Raw genomic sequence first — 17,529 nt, forward strand, 5'->3', positions numbered from 1 at the left:
GAGAAAAACATCCGTTTTCTCAAGCTGTAAGTCAGTTTTGACTGCTTTTGGTGTTATACATTTATATATTTAGGAAGTAGAGGATTCTCAGCACACCTCATAGGACAATTTAGCTTTTAAACTTATCTTACTTGCCTCATGATTAAACTAGTTATATCATTTAGTAAATCCATAAAAATTCTACATATGCTTTTTTGAAAGTCTCACACAGAAAAGAAAATTCAGCTTAATCCAAAAGCACTCATTGTGAGATGGCACATACAAAGTGTGCATCTTTGCTAGTAAATTTCTAAATCAGAGACAGGCTGTCTACTCAGTGTTCCATAATTTTTCTTACCTTCAGAGTTAAATAAGCTTAGTACACAATCTCAACGTTGCTATTACGTGAATATATGACAGAATGTTTTTTGCCATGGGTTACTGTCAATGCCTGTGACATATACTGCTATTGCCAGCCCCAAATATTAATTAGCATTAGTCAAATAATTAACCATTAGATTTCTTTTTAATTATGAGATCTGAAAATAATAAAAGCATGTTTTTACCTTCTTACTTAGTACCAATAAAGCTGAATTTTCGTGTTCGACTCTGAAACCGCTAGGATTAGGTATCAGAACTTTTTTCTTCAAAATAAAATTGTATTTTCACGTATCTCTGGAAGCTGGACTTGGAAAAAAGTGCTTATTTTTTGTAAAAACAAAAAAAAAAAATCAAGAACAAACATTCAAGAAAGGTTTTTGCAAATAAAACCATAATGCAACAACATCATGCTGCTTGCCTTGGATGAGACAGAAAAACAGGCCTACTTGCTGCTTGAAGGAAGAAAAAAGATGGAAGGAATGAGCTAGCTGAACATCAAAGTCTTTACTTCCAGAAACTCATATAAGTCCAGAAAGTGGGGATAAGAGGGAGAGAGAGCCTTTAAACCATTTCTAGAATATAAATTTGGGGTCAAAGTTCAAGGACTATTTTTTATTTAGCATGTTTTCCAGATATTCTTACACTTTGCTCAGATGTTCATATAAAACAGAAGTTGCCCCTTTTTATGGTTCTCATCTATTTCTCAGATGACCAGATGGTCGCTAACTGTATTTACAGACAAATTTACGAGAACTTTATCAGCTTCAGTTTAACAAAGTCTAAGTATGTTTTATCAGTCTCTGCAATATATCAATAATCTAATAATTTTTAGGATAGCTTTTTCAATTAGATTTAGACTCCTCATTCATACAAAACACTGTCTTAGAGGAAGGCCATGAAGTAGCCACATGTTGCCACCCTATTCCCACTATTCTGCAAACTAAAAAGTCTTTGCAGAGGGGAATTGATAGATTAATATGAAGTGAGTGACATCATCCTACACTGCTCTTCAGTTTATCTCTTACTCATTGGACTAATGGTTTACTCATGGACTATTAATTCTTATTTCCAGGGGTTCTTGTGTCGCTGACTTCACCAGTTTGTCAAAAGCATTGCCTTTGTGGCTGGTTTTGAAGAGATTCCAGAATTACAGGAAATTTGTTTGACAAATAAACTGATTTTCTCTCTTGCTGCTGGGAGGCTGAACTGAAGGCAGACATGGCAACTGCACACAGCGTTTAATGCCACTGCACTCTGAGGGCAGATAATTAAATTCAGCATAACAGAGCTAAACCTTTTGCTCTCTGCAGTGCAGTGCTGGTGTAATACAAGTGAGTTAACCGGTCAATGACTTGGGGAATCCAGCTTTCTCCACACAGGCAGAAAAGAAGGAGCTATTCTTTAACTGATACAAGAACAGCAAAATCTCTGTGTGGTGTTTTTTTTTAATATGCATCTATCCTCAATTAGAATAAAAAGCAAATCCAGAGGTGGATGTCCATATCTGATCCTGCCAGAAGTGAACAGTAAAGTATTGCCTCTGCCTCCTATAACCTTGATAGAGGCAGAGCCTGGAAACATCTCCCTGGCAAACACACCCTACCAACCCCAGCCCTCAATCTTTTGAACACGGCAGCAGACAGGCAGTAGCAGTCTGAGTATGCATCTTCTGACGAGTGAGAGCCTATCCTGTTATCTGAGAGCAAATATCCACTCCACAAAATTGCCGTCACTCTCCACTGTTAACCAGCAGAAAATCAAGCAGTGCTAGAAATAAACCATCATAGGCTTAAGGAATGTTTCTACACAGAATGTCAGAATTTACACATATTGGTTCTTTATGGGTCATGATTCGGAAGAACTATATTCACTAAAGCAAATCACTGCTTTTTACTAAATTTTGCAGTTATTCTTAAGTTTTAAAGACAGTGGAAGCATATTTGTTAATGAACCCACTTACCTGACAGGCAATATAACACAACACAGTACAATCCACTGCTAACTGAACAGTTTTCTTTATGAGTTTTCATCCCTTGTTGTAATGTAGAGTCCCCACTTGCCTACCGTATCCAAAGATAAACAATCTCCTGTTTTAAAGTAAAAGGTAGACCACACATGACCCAGTCAGATGGAAAAAAAATACTCAGGCTGCCAAATCTCTGTGTCATCAGATGAGTAGAAAATGTGGCCTCTGGTTCATCATTCCTGGATCTCTTCAGTTACTATAGCTTAATGCAATAGATATGTGAACTTGACACTCGGCTGCCACAGTTTATAGCTTGGCATAACAAAATAAATGAAAGTAGATGGGGGCTTAAGTTAATATGCTGGACTATGAGCTGCAGCTGTAAGATGCATTCTCAGTGCCTGTTCTGCTGCCTCTGTCACAGGGGTAGTTTCATAAGCAAAGAGGTGAGGAAGGATAGAATAGCCAGGAAAGTAACCTTGTGCTCAAACAACAATTTGCCATAGCCCTTAGTTTGGGAACTGAGTACAGTGAGGTACAGTCTCCCTTACTCATAGGTATAATTGAGCAGAAAAAAAGAGCTTTTTCTACTAAATTACCATTGGGACTAAAAACGTTATGGGCAAAAATTATCTAAAAGAGACAAATCCTCCAACTCCTCCCTGCTTGGCTCTTCTAATTTCCATTAAATACTTCCAATCTTGTCACAACTTTTGTCTTATCCAGGTGGAGTCACAGTCAACCCACTTTCCTTCAAGCCTCATACTTCACACATCCTGGGTCAGCAGCCAACAATAGCCCACAGCTGGCTACTCCCAGGGTATTGACTAGGAAGCATGTGCTGCCTGAAGAGGAGGAGACTGATTAATAATTATCTAATATGTCCCCCTCCAAATTCGGTGGAAGGAATGGAGTCCCTTCTGAAAGATTTCAACTGTACCCAGAGTGCTAACATCTCACGGCTAATGATATAAATGACAAGTCATACATATGAAGTCATGATAACCTGATTTCCATCTTGTGCAGCCAATGAAGGCAGGTCAGTCTTTGACCCCTAGGCATACTAAAACTTACTAGCCAAGTCAAGGAAGTCAAAGGTCTTTGAATACAGCAAAAAGTGGTTTTACTACCCCTTTTAGTCTTTTTCCGAAAGGGGATTAGGATTCAAAAACTTTTCACCCTGTCAGCGTAGGGAATAGTTGCATAATCAAGAGTCTAACAACTGCTTCTTTAAGAAAAACACACACTACAACCTCAGAAAGAGATCCCCGTCATAAGCATAGCATCACAATACTTTGCTATTTCTTTTTTTCTTTTCTTTTACCAGGTGCACCAAAATCACTCTTTAACAAAGAAGAAGGGCTTTCATAATGCAGTTCAACTGGCAGTAAAAGTACGGAAAGGGAGCCCAGGCATACTACAAATATTTTGTATTCAAGGTGCCTGTCAAAATTTTGTTGCTGTTGTCATTGCTCTGTTTCTAACATTTTAAATTTTCTCCTTCCCCCATCCCTAATGGTTTTGTTTCTCCACATTGCAGAATTTTTAAATCTTTCTCCAGTTGCATGTATTCCATTGGATTCGGTAAATATGCTGTAAGGTAAATATGCTGTAATGCCATGTTCTCTATATGTAGTTAGAGTTAAATAGAAGAGCTGACAGACTTCAGATGGAATGGTGACCTCCCTTTTTCTGTGGCCAATTGTACCCATACTAATATCTTGCAGAAAATACAATGAAATGGCACTTTGTATTTTAGTGAAACTTCAGTCTGTAAGACTCAACTAAAATAATTCCTGTAAATGTCAAAGGCTGAGTGATTTGCAGAAGTTGTGTTAGAGGATTACTCCTAGCTCAGAACTCTCTCTTTAGCTGAAGAAACTTCCATGCAGCTAAGGTAAGACAAATATATTCAGGAAAAAAAATACGGCTCTAAAAGTATCCACTGTCTCACATTTACATTTCTGCTTCTCTTTCATTTTCCAGTTGTGTCATCCATGAATACTGAGCCTAGGCACACCAAACGTGGTAAAAGTTGTAATTCATATCTAGAAAAACATTCTATTTGATTTTAAAATTAGTAATTTTGCCTGTTTATCAGCAGCATAGTGCTGTTGGATCTGCCATTTCATATGCTACACAAAACCTAAGTCACCTTTTTTAATTTTGGCACATTTTGAGGCTCTCTGTATTTACACTTACCTGTTCTAGTTTTGCTGAGATGTAAGCAATTCTAATAAAGATGTTCAGAATCGATTTTAAGCCCATGTAAAAGTACAATATTAGGAGCAGATGATGTTATCTTTAACTCATCATTAGGTCAGTAGCTGTAAGAAACACAAAAGAATGGTCTCTCGTGAGAAGAAACCCAGGGACAAAGAAAAGCTGACAAGCATCTTGGAAAGGCCTTCTGGCAACGCAGTGTGATTTTGATGGTAAGGTTTGGGGCTTTTGTTGTTTTCTACCACCAAATGCCAGATCCAGAAGTGGGTTTTGTGTTGTCCTAAGTGAACTGGGAAAATACACCCCTGTTGTGTGCAAAATGAAACTTCTCTGCTCCCTCAGGGCATAAAAATAGCACTAAGAGTGAACAAAAATACAGCACAGTAAATCTCTGCAGCTTTTTGCTCTGCTGCTGTTACACAATGCTGTTCTGAAAACCACATTGTACAGGACTGATGGTAATCTAGCGGTCCAGATAAGCTGCTGAAGTCCCAGATCTACATGAAATTCTAGCCTAAAATTTATAGCCTCAGTATGCATGTGTAGGGACATTTGCCTCTCATTTACTTGAGGAAATACACACAGTGCTAGCAGCTCTGGCTCCTAATCATGCTGCTGTCAGATGCTGAGCTGCCGAAGGCTGATTACTTCAAAGAGGAGTTACAAAATATTTTTTGATTAATCAATGTTAGTTTAAGCATCACCAGATAATCTTTGCTTTTTCTTTTTCATTTCAGCATGTAGACAAAAGTGAACACACAGTCTAAAACGACCTGCACTGTCTCTTCTGCACTTTCACAGGTCTCATTAACCATAGCAGACACACTGTGAAGACACAAAAGTAGCTGTATCTACAAACAGGAGAAAAATTTCTAACCTTGCCATCTGGTCCATACTTCCAGGAACATTTGGATATGAAGCATTCTAAGCTTCAGATCACACATTGCTCGCTAGTGCTGTCACCTAGAAGCATGGATTGTGCCTAAGCGTTTTTCTAGAGCGATGGGGACACGACCACCATGCCATTTCCATCAGCTTTCTGAAATCAAGATGTGGGTATTGCAAGAAGTTCTTCACTTGGTGCCCACTGCAGAAGCATTATGCTTATTTCGATACTGTACATCCCAAACTACGCCAGCCACTGCTACTTAGACCCAAAATTCTGGTATACCTTCAGCTTCCCTAGCACCATAGCCCTGGTGCTAAAGATCGTAACAAAGGTTTTATGGTCATAATCCCAGACAGTACCACTGCTGTTGCTCACCTCAGTGGATGATGGTGATTGCAACATCTTTGACAGTAGTAGAATTCAGAGGAGATTGTCCTTTTCTTAAAATTTCTAGCTGGTATGAAAAAAAAGAAAGCAAAACTTAGAAAAGGAAAAAATTGTAAGATACTTCAATATTAGTCACACTACTTGGTGAGGATCCCAGCCACAGACTCATGGTGATTCTGCATTTACCCTCTCCCAGCTGAGCTGTTGCCACTGTCTACTCAAGCCAAAGTCTTCGAGGAAGGTGAAGCTTCTACTCCATGTAGCGGCCAACATCCCAGGGAGTTGGGTGATGAAATATTCAATAGCTTCCAATTCGTTATCCATTCTGTATCATCCCAATGGTCCATCTCTTGATGGTCTTTATGGGAAAAAACTTCATTGTTGTGTTGCTGTAATTATCTTGGACACAATGACTGTGAGACACTAAAACTGATGCTTTTAATAACAGATTGCAAGATTTTATTAGCTATTGATCTTAAATCGCCTATGGAAGAAAATCTGGAGGAGCTGACCACATCTTGAAAAATTCTGAACATTAGCGAAAACTGATCTCTGTGAAAGGGAGCAGAGAAAATAAATGTTGACAATCTATGGGTAAGAAATAAAAATGGTGAAGACACGGGTGACACCACTTTTATACATTCACATCCCTGTCCATTCAATGTACTGTGTCAGAATTTCGCAGATGGGAAATCAGTAAAGAGTCCTGTAAGTCTGTAACCATCCAAAAGCACTTGTGATTACTATTTTGTGAAAGAGGGAAACCAAGACTGGATTAGATTTTGTGGGATTCGTAGTTTTTCATACTGATATTCAAGGAAATAGAATCAACTGGGCAATTCCACTATTTTAACCAACAGGAAAATACATGGGGAAAAAATATTTTCTCGCATAATGGGGGCTGTGGATGCAGGTCTGGGAAAAAAACGTACGGGTGGAGCCATGAATGATTTTACTGCATTATTTGAAACTTGGGTTTCGGGGTTTGCTAGCTCTCGAGGGACGGCAGGCAGCCCCCCTCGGCGGCCGGTCGGGGTCCGGGCCAGCTCCCCAGCTGGGGCAGGCGGCAGCAGCCCACCGCCTCCGCGGGACCAGCCCCACGGCCTCCGCGCCGCGTGGGACGCGTTTCCCCCGTGCCCCGCGGCGTGGCGCCGGCGGGCGCTAGGACCGGGCGGGAGGCGCGGCGGAGGCGGGCGGGTTGCAGGGCTCCCACCTGCCCGCGGCCGCCCGCCGTCCGCCGGGCGGGCGATGACGGGGCCGCGGGCGGCCGCGATGTTCGGGGCGGGCAGGTACAGCATCCCGCGGCCCGTCACCAGGAACCTGGAGGACCTGGACTCGGTGCAGAGCGTGCTGCTGCACAGGTCAGTGGCGGGGCGGGGAGCCGGCCCGGCGCGGGCTTCGCGGCGGGGGGATGGGGGGGTAGCGAGGCCCGCGGGGCAGGGGCGAGCCCCCGGCGCCCCGGAGGGGCTGCTCGCGGCAGCCGGTTGTTGCGGAGGCAGGGGGGGAGAAGGGCCGCGTCCCTGCATGCCCTCACCTCCCCCGGGCGCCGGAGGGGCGGCGGGAGCGGGGGCTGCCCCGGTGCTCGCGGGGAGGGGAGGGAAGGGAAGGGGCGGCCGCGGCCCAGGGTCTCCCTCCCTCCCTCCCTCCGCCCCTGAGAAGCGGGGGCCGCGCAGGTGAGGGGAGCTCCCCGGTGCACTCCTGAAGGGTGCCCTGTGCGGGGCTGCGTGGGAGCCCAGGGGCTACGCCTGGGTTTCTTACCCGCGTGGGGGAACGGGCTGGCAGAGGGAAACTGTCCCACCAATTCCATAAGCGTTTTGAGCCCTTCCTTCAGGGGAGGGAAAGAAAACGGTCTTAACTCGCACACAAACCCAGGATGGGCACCCCTTGACTGGGTGTGCGGGAGGCACGCTGCACGAGAAGAAGCTGCTTTGTCCCCCGTCTTCACCATCCCTAACGTGCAGTTCCCCACAGCATCCCCCCACAAAGAAATCTCGACAGTAAGATCTTGCCCCATAGGCCAGCGCAGGACTCTCAAAGCCATTTTCTTTGTGCTGCCCGAGAGCCGCTTAAACTTTACAAGGACAACACCATCCCACTCAGCAGTATCCAAGAGAAGCTTCTCTCCAGGGGTTCTGTAAAGTGCCCGTTTCCTAACGTGTTTTCTTGGCTGCATTGATTGATTTCCTAATGCAAAGGAAAAGTACACTTTCAGTGCCAACGCCAAACAGCTCTTGCTATGGAAACTAACAACGAATAATTAACTCAGCTTCTCTCCAGCTCAAAGCACCAAACTGAGTGGTCGCTTAAAATCCGTTCCTGTGAACGCTGGGGATGAAAGCACTGACTGCAGCAGGGAGGGCACACTGAGTCAGCCTGTTCCTGCCTTGCGCTCTGAAGCCGCGTTACAAGCAATAAACGTGCCCATATGCTATCAGGGGACCCTCTGGCGTGTGAAACCCTGTGCATGCATTTGTCAGTGACTGAACAGAAAACGTTCCATTTCGAAGTTGGATTAAAACCATGCTGCCCCATGGCATTGCTGGTATTAATATACTTTCAGTGTAATAAAGTACTATTCATACTTGAAACATTTGCATGTTGACTGACTGCAAATAATGGTTTTCTTTCATGCTTGACGTGCCTGCTATGCATAGCAGGTGATCCTAAAAAAGGCCTGTAGATTTAAAGTGAAGTAAAAACAGTAGGAAAAATCTTATTTGAAACTACAGCTGCTTTTCATGCTAGAGGGAACTCTGTAAGACTTGTTCTCCAGCAGAATGAGATGGGTTGAACTAGTCTTCCCAAATTCTTCATGGCTGTCTTCTGTTGGGTTTATGTTCTTCTTCTAAAATACTTCCCATGATCCAATTGCATAGGAGGTAGCTGATACAGCTCCTATCTCCTAATAGATAAAAATCTATTTTATTTATTGAGAACTGGAATGTTCTCTCACAAAGTTTCTGTCCCTCTGGTCACAAAGGTAGCCTTCATTCTCCATTTAGTCTGTTTATGTGTAAATATCGCAACCAAAATGACAGGCCGGTATCACTATTCAATTTGTCCCGCTTTGCTATGGATGGTCTCTATGCAGTAATGTCAGAAAAGCTGTGAACAGAAGATTTTGTAATTGCAGTCTTACTCATGTAGCTTTATGTAAACCTTGTAATCACAAAATCTTATTTATTAAGGAACTTATTTATTAAAGAAAGACTCTGGCAGGGTAGTGGAAAGCTGTACAGTTGTCATTAATCTTGAAAAAAGAGGAACTTGTTTCTCATTTTTGCTGATGTTGTGCACTGGAGGAATAAAAAAATCAACAGCTGAAAAGTCTGGAATGTCACTCTAGCAATCCAGATTTTCTGTTAGTTTTTCTTCAGATGTTTGAATAAAGCAGGTGTTAGCGGCAAGAAACTAAACTGTTAAACAAAGATGAAAATATTTTCCTCTTAGTTTTATCTGCTTGTAATATATCATGTTATATCTGTAATATATCACGTTACGTCTGTCCAGTTGTTGATAGAGCCTTCCTGGAAACATCTGATTTGAAAACAAGCAGAAAGGAAAAAAATCAAACAATAAGCAGTCACTTATGCCTTCTTATTTCTTTATCAATAATGAAGAGCTGTAATTTGAAGTATGGAAGAGGGAGAGCAAAGGGACACTGAGAATGCTATTGATACACATAGTGTAAGAAAGACAGATTCGGCTACAGTCCAGGTATATCCAGTGAGACTCATCTCGCAGTATTACTGTGGCCTGTTTATACTGCCTACGCTGTACAGAAGAGCCAGAAAGCTGGCAGATCCAGTCGTCAGAGAATTCTCCCAGTTTGGAGCACTGTTCATATAGTACAGAGACAGCACTGCAGTCTGTGTTTTTGTTCACCCCCCACGCTGGCATTTAGCAGGGGGAATGACCCTGCAGAAAAAGGGGAGATTACTGAAAAATCAGGGATCCCATAAATTCCTGCATAGTGCATTGGTACCTCATGGGCATAAACAGGGTACTCCTGAGTATCAGGTAGCATTCACTCATAGCAGAGGGAGCGTTAGTTTGCCCCAGTGTACCAGAGGCTTAACACTGTCACAGTTTTCAGCCCTGTGTTGAGAAGAGCACACCTAGGTCCGTGATTCAAGCCCAGCACTCCTGCTGACTGTGAATCAGTGAAATCAATCTGGCGTATCATCAGTGAACCTCGGGTCCTGGTAAAATCCCTCAGATCAGGTCTGACGATACAAAACTTAACAGCAAGAGTTAGGATGGTCATAAACACTAATCCTAAATTTCCCTGTGCTCTTGCATCTAGCTGCTAGGAAAGACTAGATATAACTCCAGCCTTATTTCTTCATCATCAGGTTGAAAAAAATCAGCTTGTCAGTATGTAACAATGGAAAAATGTTAGTAGTTTAAATAGGGGTTCATAAGTATCCATGCAACAGTACCAAAAAATAGAGTTATGCTCCAGTTATTTTCCTCTTTTATCAGAAAGAACCGGTATATCTCTTCGGTGTGTCCTATACACTGCTTTTTTAACTATGATCTACTCCTGAATATAAATGTGGATCAAGGTAGGCTGTTACTTTTGAAGCACAATAGTTTTTGAAGCAGGTTAAGCCAAAAAAGTAACAAGGAACTCTTGTTTCGAAATAAGTTTCCACACATGGATGTAGTTCCTTGCAGGAACAGCTAATCAGAACAACCTTAAGGCAAAAGAGAGTGCTTTTTAATTATCCACTTTTCAATGCTCATTAACCAGTTGTCCAGTAAGGGTGAGCAGTAGTATTGATGCCAATGATGCCCCGTGGCAAATTTTTACCATCTGCTTGTTACTACGAGCAACCAAGCATAGAAGGATTATGGGTTCCATACTGAGAAGCATCAGCCCAACTACTTGGACTAAGTGTAAAGGATCTGCCAGAAGACAAATTATTTCAAGTCTTTTCCTAATATTTATGCACAAGAAATGAGAGACTTTCCTCTCAAGAGAGATTGTGTGGGAAAATCTGTGTCTTCACTAAAATAAAATCCTGCTGCGTGAGATATATTGTGTTTTGCGATCTTTAATTGTTCCCACAGCAGCAAAAGTTCCACATTCATTTCAGAAAAATACTTAGGTGACTCCCAACTACGTCTCACAGTGGAACAAAATCTTCCATCACCCTTTCCTTCATGATATGATTATCCCCATAAAATAGCAAGTAGTGTAAAACTGCCTCCTCCTTTTTAGAGAGCCTGTATTTCTCACTTATTGAGCAAACAACTGGAAACAATTAACCAACTCCTGAACTCAGTGAAATTTAACGTAACTAACGCAGGACCATCTGGCATAGACTATCACTTCTCTACAGAAACACTTCAGTGTGCTGTTCGGTGTATTAAAAGTGTTTGCAAATATAAGCAGAATTAGGGAGGGCGGGACAGTGTATCTTACCTACCTCTATTAAAATTCTAACTCCTGCAGTATTCCTTTTAGGAAATCATAACTCCTTAGGCTCTTTGGGAAGTGTTGTTTATGCAGACTACTTAGTTTTCACAAAAAGTGGTTCTGGAAGTGGGGTATTTTTAAAATGTTTTTTCCACCTGTTCTTCTGGAAGTGATAGAAAGAATGAAAGGTGGTGCATTTCTTGGATTCTGACAATTGGAAACAACCAAAGCCCTGATTTTTTTCCTTTTCTAAGAATTGTCTACCATGCACGGATTATGTACTTTGTGTGAAGTGGCTGTGCCAGCTCAGACAGGAAAAAAACCTTAAATTATCTACTATATCCTGTCCTGAACTGAATGAAACCATATTAGAACAAACATTTTTTTTTTTTCCTTTAGGTAGGGAATGTTTCTGTTTCCTCCTTTGGATAGGTTTGTAGTCTTAAAATCCATGCAACAGTGACTTATCTGTAAAAACAGGTCTCGTACAGGCATTTCAGAATGGCCACAAAATTTAATATAGGTATCTTTAACTACTCCAGTTGAAGCCTTAATCACATGGATATAAGTCCAAAACATTTCTGTCTGTTAATTCACTTGAAATGACACTTATTAACGAACACTTCCCTAAAACAGTTTCAAGCACAGGAATTTCATACCAGAATTCTGTGACTCCTACATAGTTCTCCAGCGCTGTAAAACCTCACCGCTGAAGCTGTGAAAGTACCCCACTGAGCAGAGATTAAATCCAACTCATTAAAAATGTTCCAACAATTATTCTCCATCCCTTCCTTGTTCACCATGTGTGTCCTGATAGGCTTTCTGACACAGCTACACAGCAAGTTGTCTGCAGGGTTGCCATGGGTCTTGTTTGTCATGGATGTGAGCAAGTCCTGAAAATGGAGGAGGGTTTTTTTCTCTCTCTTGAGTGTGCATGATTGCGCATTTGCAGACTGCGTTGACTGCTTGAAGGTGCCAAATCATCTGTCTTGTTTGGGTCTGTCTCACGCAGAATCTTGGAACGGTTTGGGTTGGGAGGGACCTTATAGATCATCCGGTTCCAACCCCCCTGCCGTGGGCAGGGACACCTTCCACCAGACCAGGCTGCTCAAAGCCCCGTCCAGCCTGGCCTTGGACATGCCAGGGAGGGGGCATCGTTGTCGTTCCTCCCTAACCTAACTGCTCTCCCGACTAACCCAGAGAGAAGTTGTCTTAGTTTCTCACGACTTTTTAAATGAGGGTAACGGAACATATGACAAGTACTATTTACCTCATGTTTCTTTCTCCAGATCGGTTTTTGATACCAAGCAATGCTTTGAGGCTCGCCCCAGGACTCTGAGCTTCGCTAATAGTCTCTGTTATGGGACTGTTGCGGAGACCTTGATACCAGACCGCTAAAATAAATAGGCTGTTCTCCATCACGTGTTCCACGCCGACCCACTGCAAGCCTCTTACGGAGCTAGTGAGACTCCGCTGTTTGTTCTGAGGGAGCCGACGGCGAGGCTGGGCACTTCGCGATGTTTATCGTTATTCTTGGCAGCCGAGCTGGCCTTTCCTGCCGGGTGTTGCACCGAAACCGCAATCTGTCTCCTCCCGAGGCGGGCGGCCGCGCGTGCCGTAATTAGCGCTTCTCAAAGCCGCATCGCGGCACCAAAGCGGGGAGGCGCAGGGGCTCTCCGTGCGACCGTGAACCTCCGCGCGCGCGGCGGGGCTGGGGGGGGACGCGCCTTCGGGCTTCCCCCGCGTCTCCATGGCGCCGGGCCGCGGCCGCCAATGGGAAGGGCAGCGCGCGGATCACGTGGCCGCCCGGCGCGCCGGGGCGTGGGTGTCATGGCGTCCGCGGGGAGTGGCGGGAGCGGAGCCGCCGAGGAGACGGAGCCGCCTGGGGGAGAAGGCGTCGAGCCTGCGGGCGCCGGCGGCAGCGAGAGCGGCTCCTGCGCCACCTCGCTGTCCGGGAGCTCGGAGTAAGGGCGAGCCGCTGCTGTCGGCGGGGCGGTGCTGGTGTGAGGGGCAGGCAGCGCGCCCCGCTCTGTCAGCCGGCGGAGGGTCTCGCTGGCAGAACCCGACGAGCGACGGTGGCGAGCGGCGGTCCCCGGGGCGACTCCTGCAGCCTCGCCGGGGGAGGGGAAGGGGAAGGGGAAGGGAGAGAGGGGGAGCGGGGCTCGGCTCGGCTCGCCTGCGATACCGCGCGTTATGCCCGGGGTAGGGGCGCGCCTGTTGGGGGGTGGTAGGTGAGGAGGCAGCTCTGCGGTACCAGTGTGTGTTTTAAAGTCATATATGCAACCACTGGGGTTTTCTTTTTTTTTTTTAATTCGTATAGAAATTTACTGTCTGTTCCCTGCATTAAAGCACCTCTGCTTGGCAGTTCAAACGCGTATTTCAAGGTCTCATCAGTGGCGTTTTGTTCGGCGTGTTATTTTCATTGTGGAACGCTGTGAAGACAAAAAAGAAGATTCGAGGGGGAGAGGTTTGAAGTGTGCTGAAGCCTGTGTTGGTTTGTAGTTGTGCCATGCCTCTGGCTCAGTGGGAGACCAAGCTGTTGGACGTACACCTACCTTGTATTGTTCCTGTGTTTGTAAGCCAGAATTCAACAGTAACACATTTCTGCCTGAAGCCATGCTTTTTTTTTTTTCTTTTTTCTTCTGTGTGTGTTTGGGGTTGGTTTCTTATTCAATTCTTTAATTTAAAATGCCTATTTATTGGCATTCTTTATATGTGTTCAGGGGATAAAGCTGTGTTCCACAGTCTTCAGCACAGAATGTAATGCATAATACCGTTGGATAAATTGAAATGCGTCTTTTCTATCTCTGCATTAACAGAACAGTGAGGCTTTAATTTTGGGTTCAAATAGTTTTTTCTGTTGGACCTGTAACACTCCAGCCTTCTGAGTACAGAAACAAGAAGTAAAGATGTGACTTGTAGTGAATGGGGAGGGAGAAACAGAGTACAGTTTTGCAAAGCAACAGGTTGGACTAGATCATCCACAGAGGTCCCTTCCAACCACTGCCATTCTGTGATTCTGTGAGGTACAAAGATAGGTCTGTTAGCATTTTTAAGATAATGGTATCTGTTCTTCTCTAGATGATCTGTGTGTGCTTTTATAATCAGCCATATTTGGTTGAAATAAAGAAAGAAAAACTTTGGAAATTGTTTTCTGAATTAAAAGTTACCGATTTCCAGAATAAAATTCTCACAGTTGAGACCGTGCTGCTTGATACTACAGCCAACGTGTACAAACCAAGATACACCAAGGAACATTTCACGCAAGGGTGGAGATAGGGGTGCTGCTTTGTCAGAGCCCCATGCTTTTGTGCAAGGCCTATTTTCAGAGAGAACTGTGAAGTGAATGCTTACATATGCCATTGTGAAAGTAGTGGGGGGGGGGTGTGATAGTTTTGTCTATTTTGACAGAGTTTAACATGTGTTGTCACTTTCGCTAACAGTGATGGATCAGAACCCCTCTAGGCAGCCGTAGCTACTAAGTGGATGGCAGTTTTGCATATACCAAAGTGACGCCTCTGTCTGAAGCTGTACTTTGTCGTTGTGTAGGCGAAGGTTGGGGAAACTAAAGATGACTGTGGTCTTAACTTCTGCAAAGTATCATATGGGCGGAATTTAATCATACAGTGCAGTAAAATATTTAACCCTTGATTTGTTGTTTTCTTTGGTTGCTTGAAAACAGGGATCATGGATGTTAACTGTTTATTATTTCTGAGCTTGCTTAGGTAAAAGCTGTATTCTCCTGCTTCAGAATCAGAGCTTGGATCCTTCATTCCTAGTATATGTTTCTTCTATACATGGACAATTTCAGCTGGCACAATTTTTCAGACATTTGTCCCAAAGAAGAAATATCTGTGTGGGATTAGTGAAACAGCTCTTAGAGGAATACGGGTCTTCCAGATTTTTAGATCCCTTGATTGAAGCTTCCAGACCTGTATAGAAACTCAGGTTATCGTGGAAGTGCTTGTTCTGGCACACAGGAAGAGATATGGAAAGGAGTTTGTTTTGTTTGTGTTTTTTTTTTTCTAAGCTTGGTTTAAATCAGTTGTGCAACTACAACATTAGGGACAAAACCTGTCGTCCCAGGTGCAGATTTCTTGGTGCAGATTTCTTTCTTTTTTTAGATGTCTGTATGGATCTGTATACAGAAAGTGATAGTCCCTTTACCCTGCACTCATGAGAATGCCTTCAAGGAGACGAATTCATGATGTTGTGACATTTTTTCAGTCTTCTGACTTCATCAGCTTATTTGCATAGAGTGACTTTGCCATATGTGCTCCTCCTTGACGAACTTTCTCTCTGGAGTGCTTCTGTTTGAGTGGACCCAGTATAAACACCACACACAACCCTTTTTTTTTTTTACCTTGGTCCATATAGTAGGTTGTAATAAAATTAGATGACGAAGCTGGAGAACGTGAGTTTATGAATTGGCATCCAAGCTGAAATTTTGACATCTACCCCAAAGAAGAAAGCTTTTCCAAAAAGCACAATCCCTTTTAAAGAGGGAATTAAAAGCCTGTCATATATTACAGGAGTTTCTGCTAACCCAAATGTTATTTTTTGTAAATTTCTGATGTTTTCTTTATCAATTTTGTGTTTTCCCAATTTTGCTTACATGTATCTGAATGCAGGAGTACTTTAAAAAAACAAACAAACAAACAACAAACTAAGGAAAAACTCTGTCATGTTATTTCTTACATACCACCTTTTGAGAGTTGTTGGATCAGATAACTGTCTGGTCCTAACAGTCTTTAGGTGTTGTTATCATTCTGATACTTTCTTGATTAAGATACTCAAATTTTTGAGTAAGACTTCATAAAAGATGCAAACTCTGACTTACCCGTGACCATCAGGAATAGCCAAATTCTCCCAAGTGGTGGCTCTTGTTTTAAAACTATCAACTTGGGCAAAATAATAAATGTAGAGTAAGTGCATGATGTTTCTTCTGTCTGCAGCATCCATAGACTTAAGTCATTGAGGTTCCAGGAAGAGAGTAATGCCAGTGTTTCCTATATTCGTAGTCCAGCCAGGTCCTATCTTTGAGCCTTTAAAGGTGCTGTGGTGCAGTGTATAACATTCTCTGTTCAGCTAAACTTTGAAGCTGTATCCTTTATCTGTGTACTCAAATTAGTGCTCTATTTGAATTATATAATACTAGTTTTAAACAAAATTTGCATCCATTATTCAGAAAAATGAGCTAGTTAGTATGAAGTGTGTGAATGCATATTAACTTTAAACAATTAATTACGTTAATTATTATGTAAGTCTCCATTCTAGTTTTTCCCTATTTTATTTTCATCAGTGTGGTCTCAGGTTCATAGAAAGGGAGACCTGTTTTGTCATCTAGCCAGGAAGAATGAACTGGTCTTGTTTGTTCCTGAAAATCTTCCATACAGAACATCCCAGATGTTCCTTACATTGCCTGCTAATGCTGATTTTTTTGTGTGTGTGATCAAAAAGCTCTCTTAATATTTGGCTTAAATACTTTGGTAAAGTAAACCACTAAGTACTCCTGCTTTGCCCACTATTGATCCTCATCCTTCTGTAGTTCATCTTGGGGTGAGGGAGTGGACCATTTGGCCTGTTGCCTCTCAGCTATCGTTTTTTCTTTGATTTTTTTACTCAGCCAAAAAAGTACAATGTCCTTCAGTCTCTTTCCCTTTAAAACATGTTTATAAACTACTTGCTGTTTGTCGCTGTGCTCTAGGCTTGTTCCAGTTACTACATCTTTCTTAAAATGTACTCTCCAAAACTGGACGCGGTTGACACATCGCCATTGCCAAATTAGGACAAAAAATGTTTTGTGCTGTGCAGATAATACTCTTGTTAATACATCCGATAGTTGCCTTGCCTTTTGTTTGCAGCAGCTTGTTGCTAGTGTCTTAAAGTGATCCACTCTAGCTGCTAGACCTTTTTCTAGTGCTGCCTGTTTACTACTTTGTTGTGTATTTTTGCATGTGAGCTTAAGTATGCAATTTTGAATTTGTTTTAAAAAGTGTTACCTAGGTTTCATCTTCAGCTTTTTTGGTTATATTGAGGTGATTTTTAAAATGTTAATCTTGCCTTTCTAAAGGACTTGCAGTACCATCTGTCTTATAAATGCATAAGGGAAAAAACAATGAGTGAGAACAAATAGGATGGCACTTTTTTCTCTTAAGAGGAAGCCCCATCGTGCCCTTGAATGTAAATACTAATTAAAACTTGAATGTGAAAGAAATGCTTTGGGGGTGGGGGTTTTTTGTTTGTTTTCAGAAAAGGGAATACTGCTTTTTGCAATAG

At 42.8% G+C, this 17,529-nt stretch overlaps 1 protein-coding gene across 3 annotated transcripts in view; it reads left to right on the forward strand.

The window, feature by feature from the left end:
* Window positions 1-7,034: 7,034 nt before the first annotated feature.
* INTU (inturned planar cell polarity protein) overlaps window positions 7,035-17,529 on the forward strand; it is a 57,856-nt gene continuing 47,361 nt past the window's right edge. Inside the window, exon 1 of one of the 3 annotated variants that reach the window (XM_075420950.1) lies at window positions 7,035-7,186. In XM_075420950.1, coding sequence (XP_075277065.1) covers window positions 7,074-7,186 — 113 coding nt within the window. In that variant the 5' untranslated portion in view covers window positions 7,035-7,073. Of the gene's footprint in view, window positions 7,187-13,080; window positions 13,215-13,529; window positions 17,434-17,529 lie in introns of those variants that run through there. The other 2 variants (XM_075420948.1, XM_075420951.1) reach the window with 2 other exon arrangements.

Source organism: Opisthocomus hoazin, chromosome 5 (genome assembly GCF_030867145.1).
Source record: "Opisthocomus hoazin isolate bOpiHoa1 chromosome 5, bOpiHoa1.hap1, whole genome shotgun sequence".
In the NCBI taxonomy this organism is placed as follows: domain Eukaryota; kingdom Metazoa; phylum Chordata; class Aves; order Opisthocomiformes; family Opisthocomidae; genus Opisthocomus; species Opisthocomus hoazin.